General features: G+C 41.8%; 1 protein-coding gene across 4 annotated transcripts in view; it reads left to right on the forward strand.

The window, feature by feature from the left end:
• The window catches only part of LOC122809628 (gastrula zinc finger protein XlCGF26.1-like), a 382,837-nt gene that overhangs the window by 298,774 nt on the left and 58,401 nt on the right, over positions 1-25,662 (forward strand). For 2 of the 4 annotated variants that reach the window (XM_044081268.1, XM_044081291.1), the window contains 2 exons: positions 3,315-3,398; positions 16,281-16,367. In XM_044081268.1, the coding sequence (XP_043937203.1) occupies positions 3,315-3,398; positions 16,281-16,367 (171 nt within the window). The remainder of the gene's footprint in view (positions 1-3,314; positions 3,399-16,280; positions 16,368-25,662) is intronic. The other 2 variants (XM_044081285.1, XM_044081276.1) reach the window with 2 other exon arrangements.

Raw genomic sequence — 25,662 nt, forward strand, 5'->3', positions numbered from 1 at the left:
GACTTTTCTTACTCCTTTTGCAAGGTTCATTTATAGGCCATTTCAGTATGTCTGCCCATGGAATCTCTGCTTTCAGTGCATTTCCATGTCAAAATGTTTTTGACTGCGGTTTGCATAAGCAGCCTCCAAGAAAACCAGCGGCCCCTCTCTGGGGTTCTGATTTTGTGTTAGGGAAGCTAACACTTGCTCCATTTGAACTGGCTAACCTAGCTGACTTGAGGTTCTTAACATGAAAAAACATTTTACTGATTGCTTTGACCTCTGCAAGAAGGGTATCTGAGTTGCAAGCTCTTAATGCGAGTCAACTCTTATCTCCTTTTCTGCAAGACAATGTTACTTTGAGAACTGATTCTTTTTTATGCCTAAAATTGTATCCGACTTTACTGTAAGCCAAACTATCCATCTTGTTTTTTTTCCTGAACCTAAACATGAGAGAAAGGATAAGGATACTCTACCTTGGATGTCCACAGACAACTCTGGTACTGTCTTGACAGAACTAAAGCTTTCAATTGTTAGGATCAGTTGTGCATTTGTTGTGAAGGTAAGAAGTAGAGATCACCTTAAAAGCAGACTTCTCTGTCTGTTTACTGATTTTTTTTTTTTTTTTTGAGTTGCTTTACTTATTACCTCCACGAGTGTTTTTAGTTTTAAGTTAGTAGTTTCATTCTGTCATTCTGCTGTGTTTCTTAGTTTAAAGCAGACTGTTTGTTTCAAAATGGTTATTTAAGTCTATTACCTTTTGTTATACTCACTACAACAAAACTTTCCAGGCCAAGGCCCACTCTACCAGGGCCTTGGCTACATCTATGGCTTTTTCGATTTCAAGAAGTATTCTAGAAGCAACAACTTGGTCCTCTGTACATACTTTTACAAAGTACTATAAACTTGATTTCTTCTCTAGGTCTAGATCAGGCTTTGCTAGGACCATTCTCCATGGGCTCTTGGACTCCTGGACTCTTCTCCTTCCGCCTCCAAAATGTAGAAAGCCGAGGTATTCTACTCATATAGCCAAGGGTAGTGCAGCAGTGATCATTATGAGAAATACAGTACAGTAGTGTAAGTAAACTTACAGTAACAGTAAATGTTCGAATAATCACCGCTGCAGTAGTCACTCCCTCCCTCCCTCCATCCCCTTGTTTTTTGGTGTGTTGTGTATGTCAGGTTTGAATACTTAATATTTGTTCCTAGCATTATCTTTTCAAATGTCAGCCTCTCTCTTCACTGGCATGAAAGATTTAAAGGACTTTGCACTCAAACCTGTCTTTTTAGTCAGCTCAGCTTGAGATGACTGATGCCTTGGGTATGTAGAAGGTCCCCTGAAGCTTTGGAAGCTGGCTGGCTGTTATATCCGTGGCAGGATATAGCACATATAGCTAAGGCTACTGCAGCAATGATCATTCGAACATCTACTGTTATGGTAAGTTTACTTGCATAACTGTACTTTCTTCAAATAAAAGGGTAGTTGTATACACAATGTACCTGCACAGGGGCATGATGTGATAATGTTGGATATATCTTTATCTTTTTAGAGGTATTCAGTGGTAATATAAACCTTATCCGTTTTCTATCTTAACTTCTGTCTAACTGGCAGAAATGTATAGATGTTGAATTTGATTTGGTATTTGAAACTGCAGACAGTTGCATCACCTTGGTGTTGGTACTTGCGTATCTTCCTAACTTTGACAGTTTAAAATGCCTGAGGACTATACTATGTTTCTGCCATACTTGTTACAAAATTCCAGTCTCCTAAATAAGCAGCTATTTGCTCTTGAAAAGCAGTAATCCCCCTCTTCATTTCTCAAAATTCTTTGTATTTGTACCATTAAATGGTAATAAAATTTGTATCAGTAAACCCCTTTACCCTAGGATAGCAAGCTTTTTCCTAGCTTCTAGAGTTCAAGGGGTAAGTCTTAGCAATCAGCAGCATGACCCCCCCCCTTATTTCCTTACGACATGAAATGTAAAAGCTACTAAAATCATTAGATACAGGAAGGTAGACTGCAGATTCCAAGGTGTACTGATCTAAACAGAACTGGTGTGAAGGTTTCACTGGTTCAGTACCTTTAAAAATCTGTTTGCTCTTTATACTTGGTCTCCTTCTCGTTCAGTGTTCGGCAGTGAAATGCAATAAATGACAAAGGACCTGGACACGCCTTGTTACTTTGCAAATGGGATTTTTCACCATGCAGGGTTATCCTTTGTGTGTTTCTTAAGGTGATGATATTGGGTATCCTATGGGTGGACGAAGAATGAAATGTCAAGCAAAATTTGCCTGAAGGTCAACCCACTGAGGATTAGAGTCATTTCACAGGAAAGTATTGTTCTTCAGTTGTGCTGGCAGTGATTCCCTTTTCACAGGTAATTTCTCCCTTCTTCAGGTTGGTGCAAAAAGGAAACTGGTATGTACACGTTTACAGGATTCAGGGGAGCTTGTCACCCCCCCTCCACCGCATAAAACACAGTGTTTTACAGTCATTTTTTCAGGCAATGTAATGGGAGGATTCTAATCCTTGGCAAGCTGAAATTCATCCACTCATACTGGAAGCAGTGCTGTTTATGATGAAAACTTACGGCTCCTGGACAATTTCACAACAGCCATTTTATTGATGGTTGGGGTGAGCCAACCCAAATGTTTGGATCAACCTTTAGTAAATATAAAAAAATAAATTTTTTGGGAGAGGGGACCTTTCATGCCTGAGACTTTAACTGCTGCTGAAAATCAAAATCCTTTCTATATATGTATATATACATATATATATATATATATATATATATATATATATATATATATATATATATATATATATATATTTATATTTATATATATACATTTTATTTTCAGCTGCAGGTTCACTTTAAATTGGGATAAGAATAGTGTCCTGACTGAAGTGACCTTTGTCAGCTAGCTGTACATATCACAGAATTTTCTATTGCAAAGCTAGCCTTTTACTTCGATAGGATTTTTTGGCCTTTATGAAGGTGTGACATGCATTGCCTGAAGTACTGAACAGTGAACTTTTTGCTGTTTCTTGAAGTTCCGTGACCCTCACCCCAGTCAGTCATCTCAAACTGAAATTACACTTCTGCTAATAATTAATTCCTGGTCTTTAATACGTAGAAGTGCTGAGCTCCATGTGGTGTTTATACTTCAGCTGAAGCTACGTCCCCAAGATAGACTAGCATTATACAGTTTTGAAGTCTTCATGTAAACTGAAAAATGACATTTACTCACCAGACACACTAATTGCTGCATTTATCTTTTGAATATTACTTACCTGTTTACTGAGCACTGATACCGATTTCGTATTTTTTAGGAGTCTCTTCTACTTTGTCTTTGTCATCCAATTGGGTTAAGCCTAGTAAGACTGAATTGCCTGAAAACTCTAGCTCAGGGAAAGGTGAGTCTTCGTGGTGAAAATGTGTGTATACAGATCTGTGCCTTTTAGCATGTTTGTGTGGCTGCACTTCTATTAACTCTTTTCCATTTAAGAGTTTGCAATGTTGCATCCTAGTTATTCATTCAAAATAACCCTGTTAATACTTGTTTATATAGGAAGTCTGACTCTAGGATCAGTAAATCAAAAGCTGGTCTTTTCACACATTATCTTTGCAAGCTTCTCTTTGTAATGAAGTTGTGCTTTAATATTCTATATCTTAACTGGATCCTGATCATCATCATATAAGATCTGTGGAACCCGGACAGCTCATCCCTTGGAAAACTTTTTTTAAACATTCCATGGCTAGCCACCCATCTGATTTTGTACATTAAGTTGACATGTAGTCATCTGCTTTCTATTTTCTTTTGTTTTCGTGTCATACTTGAAGCAATGATCTATCAAGAGACTTATTTGGAAGATGACTATCATTATCATTTGTGTTTTATTGCTTTCTTCTAGTTTTAATATGTAAAGTAAAATGGTCATCTTCCCTTCTTAGTATCCACCACTGAAAAACTAATTTAGGGGATGACAAACTGTGCTGCATTTTGCTGAGTAGGTATGGCTTGGCTCCATATTGAAATCTCGAAACTAGCTTTGCAGAGTCCTGAAATTTGGAAAAAAAGACTGGAAATGCAGGCAAAGAGCAAATATTGAACTTTGTTCTTTAAACTTTTGCATGGGGGTCAATCTCCCTATATCCCATAGACTTGTATATACTAACTCTGAGACACGTACCTCAGAGAAAAGGGAATATTCTGGAAATTGGCAATCTTGGACTTAGTATATACAATTCCTTTTTCTTTTGGCAATTCAGTCCCCATAACTACTCAGTACCAGATGGCTGTACTAGGAAAGTATTTTGTAGGAGACTCTCTTTTCAGGGGGCACCCAAGGTGATGGTTATATTGGCTAGGGAGAATTTGGCTAGAGTGGTTGGGGACATTTTCTTGCTCTTTATCATCAAGCACTGTAGAATTGTTGACTGCCTCATACTAGATGAGATTTAATATTTCACCAAAAGGATGGGTTCTTGGTTGTAACACTCTTTCTTCCTGCTTAGAGCTGTAGCTTGGTCAGTTGCCATCTTGGATGGTCTTCCGACCGGCATCTCCTCAACAAGTGTTTGAAGAACAAAAAAATGTTCTTCAGATTTGGAAAAAAATCCACCAGAGCACAGTAAAACAAAAGCGTTTTCCCCATTATTTCCTACACTGTGTAAACCGCCTTTCAGAAACTGTAGCAAAGAGCTATTTACTTTTTGCTATGGTTTCTAACATGCACACCTACTGCAAGTAGACCTTTAAATAATTTAAGTAGCAATAATGGCTGCTTAAGTGATTGATACTGCTTCCAGTTGCAAGGGCTGATTAGAACTACCACCCAAGCACAAAGCAACAGTTGCACTGATCAGCACCCCTTCTACAATGCCAGTCACACCTTCTGACAGGTTGCGACCACTGCCGCTGCCCTGGTCATCCCACCCCCACACCTGCTTTGATGCTGCCATGAATGTTTCAGTACTGAAACATGAATCTAAATGCCTAGTATAGAGACAGAACCCATAACTTAAACATCTTGTCATCAAAACAGAATGTGAAACCTGCTGATCACTGATCTTTTAACTGCATAAGGCCTAGTAAGACCCACCCAAAAGGTGGAATGAAAATATGTAGGGGCTGTAATCAATGCCACTGTTTATGAAAAACCTGGTGGTAAATATTACAACACACCAGGAATACTTTCTTGTAATTCAAAGGATGTGATTTACACTTCTTGTTGCTAATGTAGTTATGCTTATTTTAATATAGAAACCTTCAAAAAAATAATCTAAACCAATATATGCACACGTGTAGGTCATTAAGAGGAAGGATGCTGTGAATCCCTTATTTAAGCATATAACAAACTGCCAAGATTGTTTCCAGTTTTTAGTACTGCAAGAAGTGAAATCTCCGTGTGGCAAGGAAACTGTGAATGGACTGTGGGACTGGAGGGAATATGTTTGCCATGTTAGGTTGAATGCATGTCTCAAAACCTGGAATAAGTGATATGGAGAATTTTAGGATTTTATTTTTAAAAAGAAGATAGTTCTTGAATGAATGAAGTCACTTAATGTGTCATGTGATACTGCAGTGTCTTATCATTGTGTGAATCACTTTGTTGCACTTTCTAAAGAAGTCCCTATGGCTGGGATGAAAGTGCTAACTATGATCATTTGTTTAATATTTTAATTACTTTAATTTAACATTTGTTAACTGGGAAAGTCCGACTTGGAACAAAGCCAGTTTTTAGCGGAGGCCCGGGGAGAAACACTCCACATGCATGTCTTTGTACTGTGGGAGGAAACCGGAGCACCCGGAGGAAACCCACCCGAACGCACGGAGGACATGCAGACTCAGCACAGAAGGCAAACCAGTTTTTATTTATTTATTTTTTTTACTTTTGTCAACCCCTCTAAATAATCCCTATTTCTTTCTTCTTTCCCAAATCTTTTTCCCTTTAAATTCTACTATGTTTTAAACTCCATTTTAATTTTGTCCAACTCACTTGCTATCTCTGCTGAAATAATTTCTATCTTGCCTAATAACTCTTGAGTCATATCCACAACCCATTCCTTAAATTCCTCTCCTTTTTAACAGGTAAGTTTAAAAGTACCAGTGTCCAATTTTTGTATCATTACCTTGTATATTTATCCGTGCATGGACTAATATGGTTACTGGATGGTTCCTAAAACTTTCAGCTAAATACACATGCTCCAGTGATACATAATTTGTGTCCACTCTAGCCCAGTCATTGTATCTTTGAGAATAATATGTAAATTATACAAGAGATGTTCTTCGTGTTTCACTGTTGCAGTCATTATATTTGGGTTATCTGCTGGCAGGTTACCCTCAGTCGGCCTGATTAAAAAAGTCTTTGGTCCTGAGTCGGTTGCTGTCCGTTCTTCCATGACGTCAGGTCGTCAGGGGTATAAAACGTGCAGCTGATGCCATTACATCAGTCTTTCTTGCCATGCGGTGCCCGAAGCAGAAGTAGTTCGCAAGTACCGGTCGGCCGACTCCTGAAATTTTCGTTTTTGAGTTTCAGAACCGAAATCTTCAACTAAAGCTAAGTACCCGGTTGAGGAAACTTTTTCTTTCTCCTTAGCAATGTCAGTAAAAGTTAATAATTGCATTACTTGTGGAAAGCAAATACCTCATAAAGATTTTCATTCGTACTGTATTCCTTGCCTAGGCCCTGACCACGACGTACCTTATTGTCGGTATTATGCTTTATTTAATCAACGCACTATCCGTCATCGGTATATTTTTGCCTCTAAATATTTCTGTTCTCAGTTTAATTATCCAGAAATGTCATCAGTTAGCCATCCGACTACTAGGATTCTGAAAAAATGCAAAGATAAAGACAGAGACAGGCCGCCGAGGTCCAAAACTGCCGACGCTTCTCCTAAGCCAGTTCGCCAGTACTCAGTGAGGCGCTTTTGCAGCCCCTGATACCTGCTACTTCTGATTCGCAGGCCTCTACTGAGACCCATTCGGAGTCCAGTATGCCGCGAGATGCTTCAGCTATGGAACCCATGGATGTCTCTACCTTGGATGGGTCTGGAGCCGCTGTGCAGGCACTGGCTTCTGAGTGTGTATTCAGGCCTACGGACTTGCATATTAAACCGATGCCTCCTTCTTTGCTTAGGCCTAAATCTCGATCCATGTCTAAAAAAACGACGCCCAGGCCACATGCTCAGGCCTCTATGCCTAAAAAACAAATGATAAGAATGGCTGAAGATCTAATAACTCTAATCAGGGGTAGCCAACCCCCCCCCCCTTCTAAGAGGCCTAGGACTGAAGTTGATTATGAATTTTCTGATCAGGATTCTTTTTTTTTCTGATTCTTCTGATGATCTGGATTTGCCCTTATCTACTTATGAAGATTCTGATGCAGAGGACTCTATTCCCTCTGCTTCCCCTCCTGAGGATTTTTCTTTTGGGGAAACCTTACATACTGTAAAGGAGCATTTCCACTGGGAAAGCCAGGATTTTTCTGATTAAAAAAAGAGGCTTAGGGATTTCCTTCTCCTACCTCAGCATAGGCCTTTAGCTATTCCTCCTGTACTAGACATTGTTGATGATGCTTTTTCGGAATCTAGTTTGGCCCCCGATTCCCTGCCTCCTGCTCCCAGAAAACCTGACAGATACTACAGGGTCCCTGAGTCCCACAAGTTCCTTTTCAAAAATCCTATTGCAGATCCAGAGACTATTTCACAGGTGCCCAAGGGCATTAAGGCTTCTACTGCTAAAAATCCTACCCCTTCTGATAGAGACTCCAGGGTGCTGGATAGATGGGGTAAGAAGGTTTACACTTCTGCAACCTTGGCCATTAGGACTTTAAACTGCCAGTTTCATATGTTAAAGTATCAGCAACATGTTATTGGACTGCTTAAACAGAAAATTATGTTGATTCCTGACTGTGTGGAAAATAAAGAATTACAGGATTTAATGCATTCTGCTGAACAAGTTGGAAAACATACTTTGCAATGTGGTTTTGATTAATTAGAGGCCTCTTGCAGGGCTGCTGTTACTGGGCCTGTGCTCAGAAGGCATACTTGGCTTAAGAAGCAATCTTTGCTGATCATGTTAAAGCTAAATTGTTGGATGCTCCTTTAAATCTGGACCGCCTGTTTGGCAACAAGGCTGAGGAAGTTCTTAAAAAGATGGAAGATAAAGCTAAATCTATGCAAACTGTTAAAGATTTTTTACAAGTTCAGCCTCCTAGATTTAGTAGGCACTGGCCCTCTGTGAATTGGTCCTTTCCAGCCCCTTTCAGGTCTTCTCAAGCCAAACCCAGACACAGCAAAAACCCCAGGTTTCAGTCCCAGGGGACGCACAGAACTAAGCAGTGGGGGGCCTCCACTTCCAAATCTGGGAATAATAAGACCCCCCCCATGGTAAACTGTCTCAATGACTTCCTTTTAAAATTTCCAAGCACTTATCAACTGACTGCCCCTTTGGGGGGAAAGATTGTTCTTCATGCAAAGAATTGGGAACTCATTACTCAGGACAAATGGGTTTTAAGTATAGTGTCCCAGGGATACAGATTTCACTTCCACACGTTGCCAACACCAAGTGGGTGGCCGGACCTACCCCCAAATCAGTGGGCAGAGGCCCAAAAATAAGTACTTTCTCTCTTAAGCATGGGGGCTATTCAACTGGTACCAGAAGAGGAAAAGGGACAAGGTTTCTACTCGAGACTTTTCCTGGTACCCAGAAAAGACAATTCATGGCGTCCTACCCTGGACCTGTCTAACACCTTTTTGGAGATTCCAAAATTCAAGATGCTGACTCTTCACAAATTACTTCCTATGCTAGGCAAAGATGTCTGGTTGGCAACACTAGATTTAAAAGAAGCATACCTGCACATCCCAATCAGGGAATCTTGCAGAAGATACCTATGCTTCAAAACAGACTGCACGCATTATCTGTTCTCTGCACTGCCCTTTGGCTTGTCTACTGCGCCCATGGTATTCACAAAGTGCCTGGCTCCAGTTCTTGCATTTTGCAGGCAAATAAATATTCAAATATACCCATACCTGGACGAATTGTCTAATTCAAGCAGAAAGCCAGGACATACTTTTGAATCATCTGGCCTTTGTAAAAAGGGTTCTTACTTGTCTGGGGTACACTATAAATGAAAAGAAATCACACCTGGTACCCTATCAACAAATTATATTCCTGTGAGCAAGCTTGAATACAACTTCCCAGATGGCTTAGCTCACGCCAGAGAAACAAATTCATTTGACAACCTACTTCAAACAAGTGGCCACAAAAACCCTGTTATCTACAAGACAAATACTGCAAGCCTTAGGGATGATGGCCTCCTGAAATCTTCTAATTCCATATGCAAGACTGCATATGAGGAAACTACAGTGGTATCTAAAAAGCCTATGGTGTCAACATTCTCAAGACCTAGAAACAATGATTCCTATTATACCTTGCCTAAGCCTAGAGTTCCTTTGGTGGGCAGAGGCCTGCCACCAAAACAAGGGACTACCTTTCACATCACCCCCTGCCACCCAAACCCTAACAACAGATGCATCAGACTATGCATGGGGGGCTCACCTGGCAGGGAAGTGCATTCAGGGAAAATGGAACCCAAGTCAAATGCACCTGCACATCAATCAAAAAGAAATGTTAGCTGTACAGAATGCTCTGACAGCCTTCAAGGACCACATTTTTCCAGGACAACTAATGGTAAAGACAGACAACACCACTGATATGTGGTACATAAACAAGCAGGGGGGGTACACATTCTTACCCCCCCCTGCAGACTAGCCATGGCATTGTGGAACACAGCCTTGAGCTACCAAGTGCACCTGCAATCTCGATTCCTGCCAGGAAAATTAAATACACTGGCAGACGGACTAAGCAGAAACCTCATGGACCCACATGAGTGGAAACTGGAAACAAGGATTTTTAACATGTTGACAAGCAAATGGGGGAGCCCAGATATAGACCTGTTTGCCTCTCCACAGAACTACCAATTGGACAAATTTTGCACAAGGATTCCCCACAAACAAGCCTGGAAAGTGGATGCTCTTTCCTTCAGCTGGAAAAACCTATCAGTGTATGCCTTCCCCCCTCTGCCTCTGCTCTCCAAAGTACTACTAAAAATCAAACAGGACAAACCAAGGATGATTTTGTTTGCTCCAGACTGGCCGCGCCATCACTGGTACCCCCTCCTGCGCAGTGTGTCATGGTTATCTCCATGGCACCTGCCTCAGACTCCTTCCCTGCTGTCTCAGCAGGAGAACCAGATTCTGCACCCTCAGCTTCTAACACTGAACCTTGCAGCCTGGCTAATTACTTAATCTCTCCTTTACCATCCCTCAGCAAACCTGTGATGGATATCATTTTAGGGGCAAGGAGGCCTATTACTAGAAAATCTTATGCTGAAAAATGGAAGAGATTCTGTGCCTGGAACCAATCTCAAGGGATGAGCACAGCAGCGCCCAATTTACCTCAGATTTTACAATACTTAACTGAGATGCTTCACAAGAGCCTGTCTTTTTCCTCCATTAAAATCCACGCCTCAGCCATTTCAGCTCATTATAACACAGAACCTCCCCTCTTCTCTCATCCACTGCTCAAGCAGTTCCATAGAGGGGCCTAGGGCATATATACGCCTAGCCAAAAAGGTACCCTGGCTTTCGCCACCCAAGAAAATTATTTTCCTGTGCCCCTGTCGAGCAGAGCCACAGAAGTGATCCCTGGGATGAATTTTCTATTTCCCATCCAATCATCAAGATTTTTCTTGAAGAGTGCTAATGAGGAGCTTTGTTTGATATAAATAGGTAGTTGAGTATGGGAAGTCTCTGGGACAGGAATCTATCCCTCCAGCATTTTCTGTTTATTGTGGTGACAAGGTTTAGGTCCCTAGAGTGTGTAGCTCAGAGGGATTGGGATTTCTTTAAGTGGAGCATGTCCAACAGCTCTGGGTTTGACATAGCTTTGTATGTTAGGCAGAGATCACCTCTGAGTAGGTGATGTGCAACAGAGTAAAGCTGGAGTTTTTTGAGACGGTCTGCATAGGGCATCTGTTTGAGGCTGGTAATCCTCTTTGTGATGTATTTTTGCGGCCTTTCCAGTTGTTGTAGAGGTCTTGTGAGGTACTTACCAAAAGGGGTGTTGTACTCTATAACGTGTCTAATGAATGATGAGTAGAGGGGGGAACAGTTACCTCTTTTTTTCCTGGATGAGAAACCTTTTGTGATGAGCTGTGCCTCAGTCACTCAGTTGAAACCTGGCTCTCTAACAACCTCCTTATTCTGAACCCAAATAAAAATAAAACTCCTACTCTTCTTGCCTAAAAATCTGAACCACCTAAAACCTACCTTCTCAATACTGTCTCTCAACAAAACTCCTATCAAATTTGAATCTAACACTAAACTCCTAGTTGTCATTATAGATGATCAACCTAAGTTCGACTTGCATGTTAGTAACTGTATCCACAAGATTCATCTAAAACTTGGCCTCCTTTACAGAAATAAAATGTCTCTCACTAACAAAGCAAAAGTAACCCTTTCTCTTGCTTATCTCCTACCTAGTCTATTGTTGTTGTTGTTGTTGTGTCTTTCGGCTTAGGAACTCCGGTCCGCTAATGATTGGTAGTTGATTTTTACATGCTGAGTTGCCAGCCCTAACGCACAACCTTCAACGAAGGTACGCCGATTTACGCATGTCTCCACGCAGAAGACGCTCTAGCTGAGAGTCGAACCAGTCGGCGTCTTACTGTGAGGCGACAATGCTACCTCAGCACCACCACCGCGGATTCCTACCTAGTCTATTGTATAGCTCTTTATCTAGATAAGGCACTATATAGACTTCTCGCTAGCGACTTAACGTATCTTCGTTTTGCCTAGTGGACAAGTGAACTTGCTGCTTTAAGGTTTTAACTTGTCAATTAATTAGTATTGTTCAATTTAGTATAAAAGAACCGGTTTGCTTTTTGATAACTGTTTTGTCTGATGAAGGCTGGGTACTTCCTAGCCGAAAGCGCTTACAATAAACAGTTTGTTTCATTAAGTATTCTTGACTGCTTCCGGCTTTTATGGTTTCCGTTTTGTTGTTTTTAAACAGTTTTATTCATTTGTTTGAAGCTATTGTATAGCTGTCATATCCTTACAAATGTCAAGTCCTCTCCCCTCACCAAACTTGAATCAACCTACAACAAAGGAGCCAGATTTGCAGCACACCAAACATATAAATCCCATCACTCTCTCTCACTAAAACACCTAAACTGGCAAGAATTACCCCACCAGCTCCTCCTTTCTCAGCTCCAAATTATTCATTGCATTCTATATTAACTTCCCACTGCCCCAGCTTATCTCCCATTATTCTCCCACTAGATCTCTACGCAGCTCAGTCCAAGACCGTTTACAGATCTACAAACTCAGGACCAAAATAGGATGTAACCTGTATAGCTACCATCCTACCATTTCTTGGAACAAGCTGCCAACAGAAATTAGGTCCCTCAATCAACTTAATTCAAAGCTGCCACCAAGGAATACTTAAAAAGTCACTGGTCCTGCCACTACACTCACCCCTCTTAATCTTCTCTACTATCCCTAAGACACTGTTCTACCTGCCCCATGTAATGTTTTGCTCTACTGACCTCTTCCTCTCTTTACGTCTATGCTCTTCCTATCCTTCCATAGCTCTCTGATACCTGGTGTCATTACCAAGAGCAGTTACCTCCTTACACTACTATTAATAATTCATATCTCTCATCTCTCTCCCTCAGCAACAGCAAACGTTGCTATGTTTCCTCCCCACCTTCCTCGATTGATAACATTGTATCTATACTGTTATATATTGGGTCCTTATTATACTTTTATTTACTTTTATTGTAAAAATGTATTTCTGTATCACTTTAATTGCTTATGCATAACCTTTACTGTAATGTTTGTGGAGCTTTTCTCCCTGGGCCTTTGCTGAAAAAGGGCTTTTCAGCTCAGTCGGACTATCCCAGTCAACAAATGTAAAGTAAATAAATAAAACTGATGCTTTCTTTTATATCTAGATTAAACCTTCTGAAACATTGCTGTTTGTACCCTACATGTCTTAGTATAATTCAATATCTGTTTGCTATTTGTCTACAGCTATGATGCATTTAATTACATTCTGTGTGACCAAACATCCATTCTGAAAAAAGCTTTTATTCCCATATACAAGACATTTTTTAATATTATTTTTCTCACTTGCACACACTGTATGGCAGGTTGATCTTGTATCCAGTTGGTTATTCCCATCTCTATTTGATCCCATGTTATGTTTTCCCAGACATTCTACTTCAGTAAAAAATAAACAAGAATCAAAGAACTAAACAATCCCTATCTTTTATTGCACAGCAAACAAAGTATATACATTTTCAAAAGAAGAAAGTGTACCCTTCCAAATAAAAGCAGTTTAATCCTAATCTAGAATAGGTTTAATCAAGCTAAAGTGAATACTGGAACCTGTGATCCCTCTTACATATATTAATATATGTTCTTTTCTTATCTCTGTTCCCCAGATGGGAACAAAACACTTGTATGCTTTCAACAAAAATTCACTTTTAGCCTTAAGAAAAAAGTGCACTGGCTACCCTAAATTAAGTAAACTTAAATTGTGGCCTACTATACTTAATGCTTTAAAGTACTAAGGCTGCCGAGAAGACAACTTGTTATATAACTACTGGCTTCCTACAATTTCAAACTTCAATTATGTACGTCGCCAATTTTCTTTAAAAGTTCAGGTGTTCAGTCCTTTCATGATTGCAGCAGAAGGATCCTTGTTTCCATCTAAAAGCATTTGATAAAAGAAAAACGAACAGCTAGTTACGTTGTATATGCCAAGAAAAAACTTCACTCAGACCACACTGGTCAGATACCTCCCGATTTAATTGCTTGTGCCAGTTTGTTTCTCATCCCCAGCTAAAAGTATTTTCTAATGAAAAAAAAAAAACAGTAATTTTGCAAATACCAGAAAGAACTCTTGTAAATTTTGTTTAGAACACACACTGGTCAGACATCTCATGATTGATTATTTCACCTGTTCCCTCTTTGTTTCCAACCAAAAGCAGGTGCTAATGGAAAAATAAACAGAATACAAGTTTGTAGACACAAGAAAGAATTATACTGTTACATTTTGCATTATTTTCACTTGTTTTTCAAGCATATATGCTTAAACTGTGGACATTAGTGTGGGCATTGACATCTATAAAAATAGGGGAAATAATTATATTCTAAATGGTCTTCATGTTTCACTGTTGCAGTCATCACTCCAACAGCTGCTGCCTATGCTAGCCAAGGACTCCTGGCTGGTCACCCTAGATTTAAAAGAAGCTTACCTACACATCCCCATAAGGGAATCTTGCAGGAAATCTCTATGTTTCAAGGCAGGGTCTATGCACTATCAGTTCTCTGCACTTCCATTTGGCTTATCTACTGCGCCCAAGGTATTCACAAAGTGCCTGGCTCCAGCCATTGCATACTGCAGGCAACATTCAAATTTTCCCATACTTGGACAATTGCCTGATTCAGGCGGGCAGTCAGGAATTGCTACTTCAGCACCTGACATTTGTAAAGAGACTCCTAACTGCTCTGGGGTATACCATCAATGAAAAGAAATCACATGTAGTACCTAGCCAAGAAATTGTATTCCTGGGAGCAAGCTTGAACACAACTTCCCAGATGGCATTCCTCACTCCAGAAAAGCAGGTTTATTTGACAAATTACTTCAAACTACTGGCCTCCCAAACCCAGCTTTCTGCAAGAAAAATACCGCAAGCCCTAGGGTTCATGGCCTCATGCATTCTCCTAATTCCATATACAAGACTGCATAAGAGGAAAGGTCAGTGGTACTTAAAAAGTCTCTGGTGTCAACATTCTCAGGACCTGGAAACAGTGATTCCGATCATTCCTTGCCTAAGGACAGAGTTCCCTTGGTGGGCAGAGGCCTGCAACCACAGCAGAGGACTCCCTTTCACTCAACCCTCTGCCGCCCAAACCCTGACAACAGATGCATCAGACTATGTATGGGGGGCTCATATGGCAGGCAAATGCATTCAAGGCAAATGGAGCCCAGGGCAAATGCACCTGCTTATCAATCAAAAAGAAATGTTAGCTGTACAGAATGCTCTGACAGCCTTCAAATACTTTATCCTTCCAGGACAACTCTTGATAAAGAGAGACAACGCCACATGTTAGCTGTACAGAATGCTCTGACAGTCTTCAAATACCTTATCCTTCCAGGCCAACTCTTGATAAAGACAGATGCCACAGTCATGTGGTACATAAACAAGCAGGGGGGAACTCATTCCTACCCACTCTGCAGGTTAGCCATGGCTCTGTGGGACACAGCCTTGAGCAACCAAGTGCACCTGCAAGCTCAATTTTTGCCAGGCAAACAAAATTCACTGGCAGGTGCTGAAGTAGCAATTCCTGACTGTCCGCCTGAATCAGGCAATCGTCCAAGTATGGGAAAATTTGAATGTTTCTCTGCCTGCAGTATGCAGTGGCTGGAGCCAGGCACTTTGTGAATACTCTGGGTGCAGTAGATAAGCCAAAGGGAAGTGCAGAGAACTGATGTTGAATAGAGCCTGCCCTGAAACTTAGATATTTCCTGCAAGATTCCCTTATGGGGATGTGCAGGTAAGCTTCTTTTAAGCCTAGGGTGACCAGCCCAGGAGTCCTTGGCTAGCACAGGCAGCAGCTGTTGGAGTGATGACTACAACGGTGAGTACACTCGAACATCTACATTTACGGTAAGTGTACACAACTGTACTTTCTGCCTGTAACATGGTCAATACACTTCTTACATCCCCTAACAGCCCAGCGTTGCAACAGTATATTAACTTTCTCGTTTGCTTCTTTCCAGTCTTTATTATCAAGTTACAGTTTTAAGCCTATATTTACATTAGAATTAAGAAAAGGTACTTTTTTACTTTACTAGCATATACAGCAATCACTGGTCCCCCTACTTCAGATTTAAAATACCTGTGAGTCTATGCTATACAGAATTATGAAATAAAAAAAAAAAAAATTTTTAGGTGGGGGATGTTAATGATACACTTGTCAGAGTGTTTGAAATCTGTAAAGACAGGATTGTACTGCTCTTGTGTATGAAATTAAACTTCTGGCGTTAAAGGCCAGAAATATAATGAAAACAATGGAATACACTAAATGAAAATTATATTAAGATTACATTGTGTGTTAACGTAATGGTGCTGTGAACCGATGCATGTGAAGGTAATTAAGTTACGTACTACCTTTCCCTGTTGTATTTAAGACTGCTGTTTTATTTTCTTTAGAAATATGCACCCCTTTACCATCATTGCTGTCTTCATCAAATGACCCAGCCAGGTATGGATCATCTGAGAAGTCAAACTCAGAACCTGGTGAGTCAGCTGGACTGCTACCATTTATTATATTGCTTTCTGATTCTTTTGTCATCAGAGAAAGAAACAAAAAACTTTTTGAACAGTATTCCTTGACTTACTACTTTTAATGAAGCATCTCACCCATGCGTTACCTGTTGCCACTGGATCTACTAGCAAGTCATTAATGCATAACTATTTTGTAGTTGTAATATGCTGCAGTGGAGCAGCATAGTGGTGCAGCGATTAGCATTGCTTCATCACAGTGATTGGTTCTCCAGTTCTGCTCCTGGCTGGGGTGCCTTCTCTGTGGAGTTGTGTCCACCCTATGTCTGTGTAGGTTTTTGCTAGGCTCTCAATCTTTCTGTTACATCTCCGTAACATGCCATAGGTGACTGTTGATCCTCCAAATTGCCCTTAGGGATGTATTTTGTGTGCGTGTGCAGTGGACTGGCATCTTATTCAAATTAGTCTCTATGTCCTGCTACCCTGTCTGTAACCCTGAACCACATAAAATGGGTATTGGAGAATGAATGAGTTATTCATTTAGTCAGCATGTTGTGCTGTATAAATTCAGTGTGTATGTTCTTAAAGCTAAAAGCATTTTATTACATTCATAACTACAGCTTTGAGCTAATCTGAACTATTTGCTGAACTTGTATTGGGAAAATTCCATCACTAGGTTTCTTCACTGATAGTATTTTTCAGGTTAGTATTTCAGTAAAGACTTAAGTGCAGTCTGCAGCTTTAATTTTCTCATGTATCTCACATTACTGCTAACTTAGAAATCTGAAAACCTGCATGCAGTTGCATGTATTCAGCCACAAGAGTTTGCTCTGGATTGGTTGAACTTTTCAAATAGTGCTGTATTGAGTAATAACTGTGATTTAGTAAAACATGGTGTAACATTGATGACTCTACTTGTGCGTCTATGAGTCGGGATTAAAAGATGACAGTTCGTCTGTTATCTCTAAAGCTGTTGCATTTGGGAGATGTTCTTCGTGTTTCACTGTTGCACTCCTCACATTTAAGGTTATCCCTGCTAGGGTAGCCCTCAGCCGGCCCGAATACCAGAGGCTTAGTATTTCTGCGTCAGTTACTGTCACTTCAGGATTGACGTCAGGTCATCAGTAGTGTAAAGTAAGGCAGCCAATGCCATTGCATCAGTCTTTGTTGCTGAGCAGCCCGAAGCAGAAGCAGTTCGCACGAGTACTGGTTGGCCGCTACCTGAGTTTCTTCTTCCGAATTGAAGTCTTCTAAAGCTAAGTACCCCATTGGGGATCCTTTTTTCTTGCACTAACCGATGTCAGAAAAAGTTAACAATTGTCTCGCCTGTGGAAAGCAAATACCACACCGAGACTTTCATTCCTACTGTGTCACTTGCTTAGGCCCAGACCATGACGTCCCTTGCTGTTGCTTTTGTGCATTAACACCAGAACTATACGTCATCGGGCCCTTATTGTAGCTTGATATTTTCGCTTACAGTCCTTGAATTCCAATATGGCTTTTGTAAGCCATCCGACAGCAGATCTTCTGAAAAAACATAAGGATAATGACAAAGACAGACTGCACAGGTCCAAACCTACCGACGACACTTCCATTAAGCTAGTCATCAGTTCTCCGGTCCTCAGTGAGGTGCTTTCGCAGCCCCTGATGCCCGCTTATTTGGATTTGCAGGCTGCTACCGAGACCCTTTTGGAGTCTGGTATGCCGCAAAACTCTTCTTCGACTAAGGATCCTGTGGTTGTCTCTACCTTGGATGGGTCCCGACCCGCTGAGCAGGTACCAGCTTCTGAGGAAGTACTTCGCACTACTGATTCACAACTTCTTTCCCGTCTACTGTTCTTTCAAAAACGACCGAGTATCTAAGGCCCAGGGTACTAACCTCACCCAAAAAATCGACAACCCTATCTCATGCACCTGCTTCCTTGCCCCAATCTCAAATGCTTAAAATGGCAGAAGACCTTATCATGCTGATCAGGGGAAGCCAAGCTACCCCTTCCAAAAGAAAAAGAGATTTGTCCCCAGTAGTTTTGTCTGAACAGGAGTCTGATGATTCTGATGCATCTGAATATGAAGACATGCAACCCCTCTCTGCTTATGAGGATTCTGATGCAGAGGATTCCATTCCTTCAGCCTCTCCACCCAAGGACTTATCCTTTGGGGAAACCCTTCATATCTTAAGGGAGCATTTCCAATGGGAATGTCAGGACTACAGAATTCTTAGATCTTCCACAGCAGAGACCCCTGGCCATTCCCCCAGTCCTGGATGTTGTGGACAATGTTTTCCTGGAATCCAGTTTGACTCCTGACACCCTCCCTCCTGCACCCAGAAAACCTGACAGGTATTAGAGTCCCTGACTCATACATATTTCTCTTTAAATATCCTGCTGTTGACCCTGAGGTAATTTCTCAATGGCCTAAAGGAATTAAGGCAACCCCTGCTAAGAATCCCACCCCCTCAGATAGGGATTCCCGAGCACTAGACAGATGGGGTAAAAAAGTATACACCTCTGCTACTCTTGCTATCAGGGCACTAAATTTCCAGTTCCATATGCTAAAATTTCAACAACATACATGGAACTTCTCAAACAAAAAGTGTCTTCCTTTCCTGCTTGTGCAGAATCTAAAGAGTTACAAGAGTTGATGCATTCTGCAAGTCAAGTGACTAAGCATACCTTACAGTGTGGTATTGATGCCCTAGAAGCTTCTTGCAAGGAAGCAGTCACTGGTTCTGCCCTTAGAAGGCATACATGGCTTAAGGAACAGACCTTTCCAGACAATGTTAAATCTAAATTATTGGATGCACCCTTGCACAACAACAACTTATTTGGCACTAAGGCAGAAGAGGTCTTAAAAAAGATGGAAGAAAAAGATAACTCTATGCAAACAGTTAAGGATTTCTTACAGGTCCAGCCACCCAGGTTCAGCAGGCATTGCCTCTCCAAACATTGGTCCTTTTCTGCTCCCACCAGGTCAGTTCAGCCCAGACCCCGGGGAAACAGAACCCCCCCCCCCCCAGACAGCAGCCACAGGGACTGCAGAGATCAAAGCAGTGGAGTTCCTTCACTTCAGAACCGGGGAGTTCTAAGCCACCCCTTCATGGTAAGAAGTCCACCCCACCCCCTCCCTCTGCTCACCTACTCTTACCCCTAGGAGGAAAACTTTCCTTTCATGCAAGCATCTGAGCCACCATTACCAATGACCGCTGGGTCTTCAGCATACTGTCCCAGGGATACAGATTTTCTTACCACACACTTGCAAACCCACAAGGGTTCCCAGTTCTACCTCCAAACCAGTGGGCAGAGGCGACAAAGCAAGTCCTTTCCCTGCTCTCTATGAGGGCAATAGAGCACGTTCCTGCAGAACAGATAGGCCAAGGTTTCTACTCCAGAACTTTCCTGGTACCCAGACAAGAGGGCACCTGGCTCCCCATCCTCAATCTATCCATTCTAAACACCTTCCTGGTGATACCAAAATTCAAAATGCTCACCCTCCAGACACCATGCTCTCCAAGAATGCTTGACTAATGACCCTAGACCTAAAAGAGACCTACCCACACATTCCTATCAGGGAATCATGCAGGAAATATGTACGTTTCAGGGCAGGATGTCTGCACTTTCAGTTCTCTGCACTTCCCTTTGGCTTGTCTACTGCTCCCAGAGTTTTCACTAAATGTCTTACTCCCACCATTGCCTTTTGTAGACAAAGGAATATCCAAATTTACCCTTAACTAGACGACTGCCTAATTCAGGCAGACAGTCAGGAAAAGCTGCTCAAGCACCTGGCCTTTATCAAGTCCCTACTGACCTCCCTAGGGTACACTATCAACAAAAATAAATCCAAACTAATACCCACCCAAAGGATTATATTCCTGGGAGCAAGCCTGGACACAGCATCCCATTTGGCATTCCTTACACCAGAAAAGCAAACTTACTTGACAGCCTACTTCTCTCAGCTAGCCACCAGACCCCACTTATCTGCAAGGAAAATCCTGCAAACTATGGGGTTCATGACATCTTGCATTCTATTCATTCCATATGCCAGACTGCATATGAGGAAACGTCAATGGTACCTAAAAAGCCTTTGGTGTCAACACTCTCAAGATCTGGAAACTCTTATATCAATGATACCTTGCCTAAGGAAAGATTTTCTTTGGTGGGCAGCAGCATGCTCACACAACAAGAGACTACATTTCTCACCACCCCCCGCCACTCAGACCCTCACCATAGACGCATCAGACTATGCCTGGGGTGCACACCAGGACGGCAGGTGCATTCAGAGCAAATGGAGCCCACAGCAAATCCATCTGCACATCAACCAAAAAGAGATGTTAGCTGTCCAGCATGCACTGACAGCTTTCAGGACCCTTCTCTCCCCAGGGACTCTCCTGATTAAAACAGACAACACCATTGTGATGTGGCACATCAACAAGCAGGGAGGGACTCACTCCTACCCTCTGTGCAGGCTCGCCATGACCCTTTGTCACACAGCCTCTGCCATGCAACTCCACCTGTTAGCACAATCATGCCAGGTTCTCTAAACTCCCTGGCAGACCATTTAAGCAGAAATCTTCTGGACCCACATGAGTGGTAGCTAGACAAAAGAACCTTCACCCTGATAACTTAGAAATGGGGCACCCTGAAGGTCGACCTCTTTGGCTCCCACACCAACCCTCAACTCAGCAAGTTCTGCACCAGGGAACATTACTGCATGCCTTGAAAAGTGTATGCCCTGTCCTTCCCCTGGGTCACTCTATCGGCCTATGCTTTTCCTCCACTACCTTGTACCCACTGCCACCATGGCATCTCCCTCAGACCCCAACCCTCCTGACCCAGAGGGAAAAGAAGAATTCATGCATCCCCAATTGCAGACCCTCAATTTGGCAGTGGTTCCCTATTAGAAGACTGAAGACACATTCTTTCGAATGCATCTTGGTCGAACTCAAAAGCCTGAAACAGCAAAATATCAAAGCAGCTTTTAAGCGAATTCTTTCCCTGGGAAAGAATTTGCTTGGCCGCTTCATTACTTTGCCATTTTCGGCACTGTAGTGCGGTCTCAGAGTTGGTATATTTAAGTAGGGGGGTGTGGGGAGCAAAGTCCCCCCCTTAATATAATGTTTCAAGTGTTATATTTTTTTTTTTTTTTGTTGGAACAGAGATTTTTTTTCCCTAGGAAAAAAATTGCTGTTCTGACAGTTAGAAATTGTAAGCTTTTGCTTACATAGGGTCGATCAATCACCGTTCGCTTTTTTAAGTGTTTGGTGACTTAATATAGACCCTTTGGCAGCCTGACTTATTCCCTGACCACTGATCAATCTGCCAACCTCAGCAAACAGGTTCTAAATGTTATACATGAGGCCAGACGCCCTAGCACTAGAAAGTCTTATGCTGACAAATTGAAAAGGTTCTGCACCTGGATTCAGGCTAAGGGAGCTGATACGGCACAGCCCTCCCAACTTCTCATCCTGGATTACCTAGCTGACCTGCTACACAGTGGTCTTTCTTTTTCCTGTATTAAAATTCATGCTTATGCTATCTCTGCTCATTTCCACACTGAGCAGCCCCTTTTGTCACACCCTCTGATTAAACAATTCCTAAGAGGGAACTAACAACTTCAGGCCACCCAGAAGAGCACCTACCCCAGCTTGGGACCTTAACTTTGTGGTGGAAAAACTCACCCTGCCACCCTTTGAACCAGCATTTTCAGCAGAGTTAAAATTTCTCTCCTGGAAGACAGCTTTTCTTCTGGCCATCACTTCATCCAGAAGAGTCTCCTAGCTACAATCACTCATGGCTGTGGAGCCTTTCATCATCTTCCATGCTGACAGGGTTTCCCTCAGGACTAACTCATCCTTCATGCCCAAAGTGGTGTCCAATGTGGCTCTCAACCAATCCATTCATTTGCCTACCTTTTAACCGTAACCCACAAAACAAGGGGAAAGAATCCTGCACACTCTAGATGTGCACAGACAGCTCAGATTCTATCTAGACAGGACTAAATCTTTCAGAAAGTCTGATCAATTACTGGTTAGCTTTGCTGCAGGGGCAGAGGGCAAAGCCATCTCTAAACAATTTCCAAATGGATAGCACACTGCATCCATTTCTCTTACAATCAACACTGAAAACCTCCCCCTAAGAGGGTCAGGACTCACTCCACCAGAGCAGCCTCCACCTCTGCAGCTTTCCTCAGAGGAGTCCCCACCAGGGACATTCTGGAGGCTGCCACCTGGACATCTGTTCACACTTTCACCAAGTACTACCACCTACCCATCTTCTCCAAATCCAGGGCAGGCTTTGCCACTGCAGTCTTGCAGGGCATCCTAGCCAGCCCGTAGTCTCCTTGTCTGCCTCCACCCTTTTCCTCTGCTTTGGGAATCAACCCAAATGTGATGACTGCAACAGTGAAACGCAAAGAACATAGTACAGTTGTGTCCACTTAACCATAAATGTAGATGTTCGAGTGTATTCACTGTTGCAGTCCTGGTTTCCCTCCCTCCATCCCCCCCTCTTCTTTCTCTCTCTCTCTCTCTCTCTCTCTCTCTCTCCTTACAAGGAACTTTTTGGTACTTAGTTTCTACTGGTGGGGCTCTTCCACCATAACTTGGCTCCCACTTGGGGACTCCTGACAGTTGGCGGAAAAAAACTAATGTAATGGTGTCTGCTGCCTTACTTTATATTACTGATGACCTGAAGTCAATCCTGAAGCGACAGCAACCGACGCAGAAATACTAAGCCTCTGGTATTTGGGCCGGCCGAGGGCTACCCTGGCAGGGATAACCCCAAATGTGATGATTGCAACAGTGAATACACTCGAACATCTACATTTATGGTAAGTATACACAACTGTACTTTAGCATGCCTTCAACTTAGACACCTATCTGACTACCACATATCACAGTAGGTGATAGGGCCTAACCCATGGGCCTACCATTTTTTTTGCTGCTTACATAGTTTAAGTCTTGATCCAACTGTTCATTGTGGAAAAATTGTAGTGTTTGATGCACAAAGCACTTAGTAAGTATTCATGCGGCTACCAAATCGCAAGCCAAGGCCCATATCAACATTGTCTCTGTTGCTTGGAAGAGGAGTATAACGTGAAGAGCAATGACTCTACAAACCTAAGGACAGCACCTCAAAAACTGTGGAAGACCCCCTCCTCTCTACAAAAAACAATAATCATTATATTCTGTTAAGAAATCAGGCCAAAAAGGCCACCAGAAGGGCCAAAGACAACTGCCAAAGAAGATCCCAAACCCAACTTCAGAATATTCAGAAATAAATTCTGGAATCTAGTTCATCAAATTACCGGTTGTTAACCCATGTATAACTCCACAAATAGCACCATATCTGCCTTCTCTTGCTAATGCTCTCCACTCAGCTTTCTGCAGTAATTCTGCACATTCCCACCCATGTCTTCTCCCATCCCAAACCACCCTTCCACTAACCCCTGAGATTGACCCCCTCCATTCTGTATCAAGAAGATCAAAGCAAAGGTTGCTGTGAAGCTACTTGAAAAAAATTCCACTCTATGCACCTCCTAACAAAGAGCATGTGACCATGCAGCCCCCCCCCCAAAAATGACTTAACCAAAGACCATTAGTGTTTGGTATAGGTAGGGAACTAACATAACTTCCCTGATAGGAATAAAAAAATGTTTTATTTTTAATAACTGAATAATAAAATCAAACGCAAGTTAAATGCTTTTGCCCCTGCTTGGTAAGGACTTCATCAGAACCAAAATGACCAAGTCAAAACTACGTTTAAATATCAAGAGTAAATCACATGATGTTAAAACAAAATTTCTTAAGTTGAACCCGTCACAATTTTATACATTCACAAAAGTGAAATACTAGAAAGCTGACTAATAAACTATACCTCATGAGGTGCAGATGTTATTCATTCTTGCTTCATCAGAGTCTGCCAAGACTACGTCAACCAACCCATTACACATTTGTACAACCAGTGTCTAGCAAGCAGCTTTTTCCCATAACAATGAAAAATGTTTGTAGTAAAAACTATTTCCAAAAACATTGCAACCCACTACAGCCAGTGACTTCCACCCCATCACCGTCTTTACAACATGAGGCAGAGTATGTGAAAAATGCATCTATAACTAGCTTATTACATACCTTCAAGCTCACATGACACTGTCACAGCAACAGTATGGTTTCTGGACTGGCAGGAGTGGTGTGATTGCATTTTATACTCTTAACATCTCCAAAATGAGGATGAAGACAAATTCACAGACGCCCTATTCATTGACCTAAGTAAAGCTTTTGAGGTGGTAGACAAGACTCCCTACTAGAAGCTGGGATTAACTCTTGTAGGTAAAGTCTTACATTAGCACAGAATCCATGTGTAAATATTATACTGTCTACTTAACCTTATGGCAGCACATACATTGGCAGTCACCATGCATGTCTGCACATTGATTTATTTACTTATTTGCTAACTCCATGATTCTGTACCCTTTAACTCTCCATAATTTTGCTTCAGAATTTTTTTCTGTGCTCCCTATAAAATGTATGCTTTTGGGCTGTTATTCATTATAGAATGGGAAAGGATCTTTTTGCCTTTCATTCTGTTTTTTTTTTTTTTTTGCTCCTTAACTTAAAGTTGAGGGGGAAGAGGTCACCAGATAAGGAAGTTCCACCAAGTGCCATAGTACCTTGCTATAGATTTGTAGAAGAGTGTGTAGTTGGCAGCAAGGAGTAAGTATAGCACACACAATTCCAACCCACATAAATGAAAATATTAAAGTGCAGATTAGAGGTAGAACAGTAAATGCTGAAACATGTTAAAACTCATTGTTTTTTAACAGGGGGCTCTTAACCATCCTGCACCATAGACATGAAGGTGTGCTTCTCCCACCCAAGTTACTTATATGTACTAACTCTAAAACTGCCATACATCAAAATAAGGGATGTTCTCTGAGATACTAGAGTGCATTCAAAGCCACTTGCAGTTTCCTTGTTGATATTTAGAGCACTGAATTTCTCATCTTTGAATTTTCAAATGGTTCCCCATGCATTTGTGTAACTAAAATCTCTGTGCAGCTATTAGAGTTTTATTTTCTTTCATGCTGTATCTCTTGCATGCAGTGGACTTATGCCAAGGCTGTATCCACTTCCGTGGTTGATGTAAAACTGAGCAGTCATGCCCACTCCCCATAGCTTACATGTACAGTCTCATTTCCAGTGTCTACCAGGAACTGGAACTGGTGACACTTCCAACGTGCATATCCACCCTTCTCCTGGGAGTGGAGAACAGGCACAGCCATGCCATTCTTCTCCTCATCCCTTCTTGGTTTGTCT

The sequence above is a fragment of the Protopterus annectens genome, chromosome 1.part1 (assembly GCF_019279795.1).
Source record: "Protopterus annectens isolate FY-2018-M chromosome 1.part1, PAN1.0, whole genome shotgun sequence".
Taxonomy (NCBI): Eukaryota; Metazoa; Chordata; order Ceratodontiformes; family Protopteridae; genus Protopterus; species Protopterus annectens.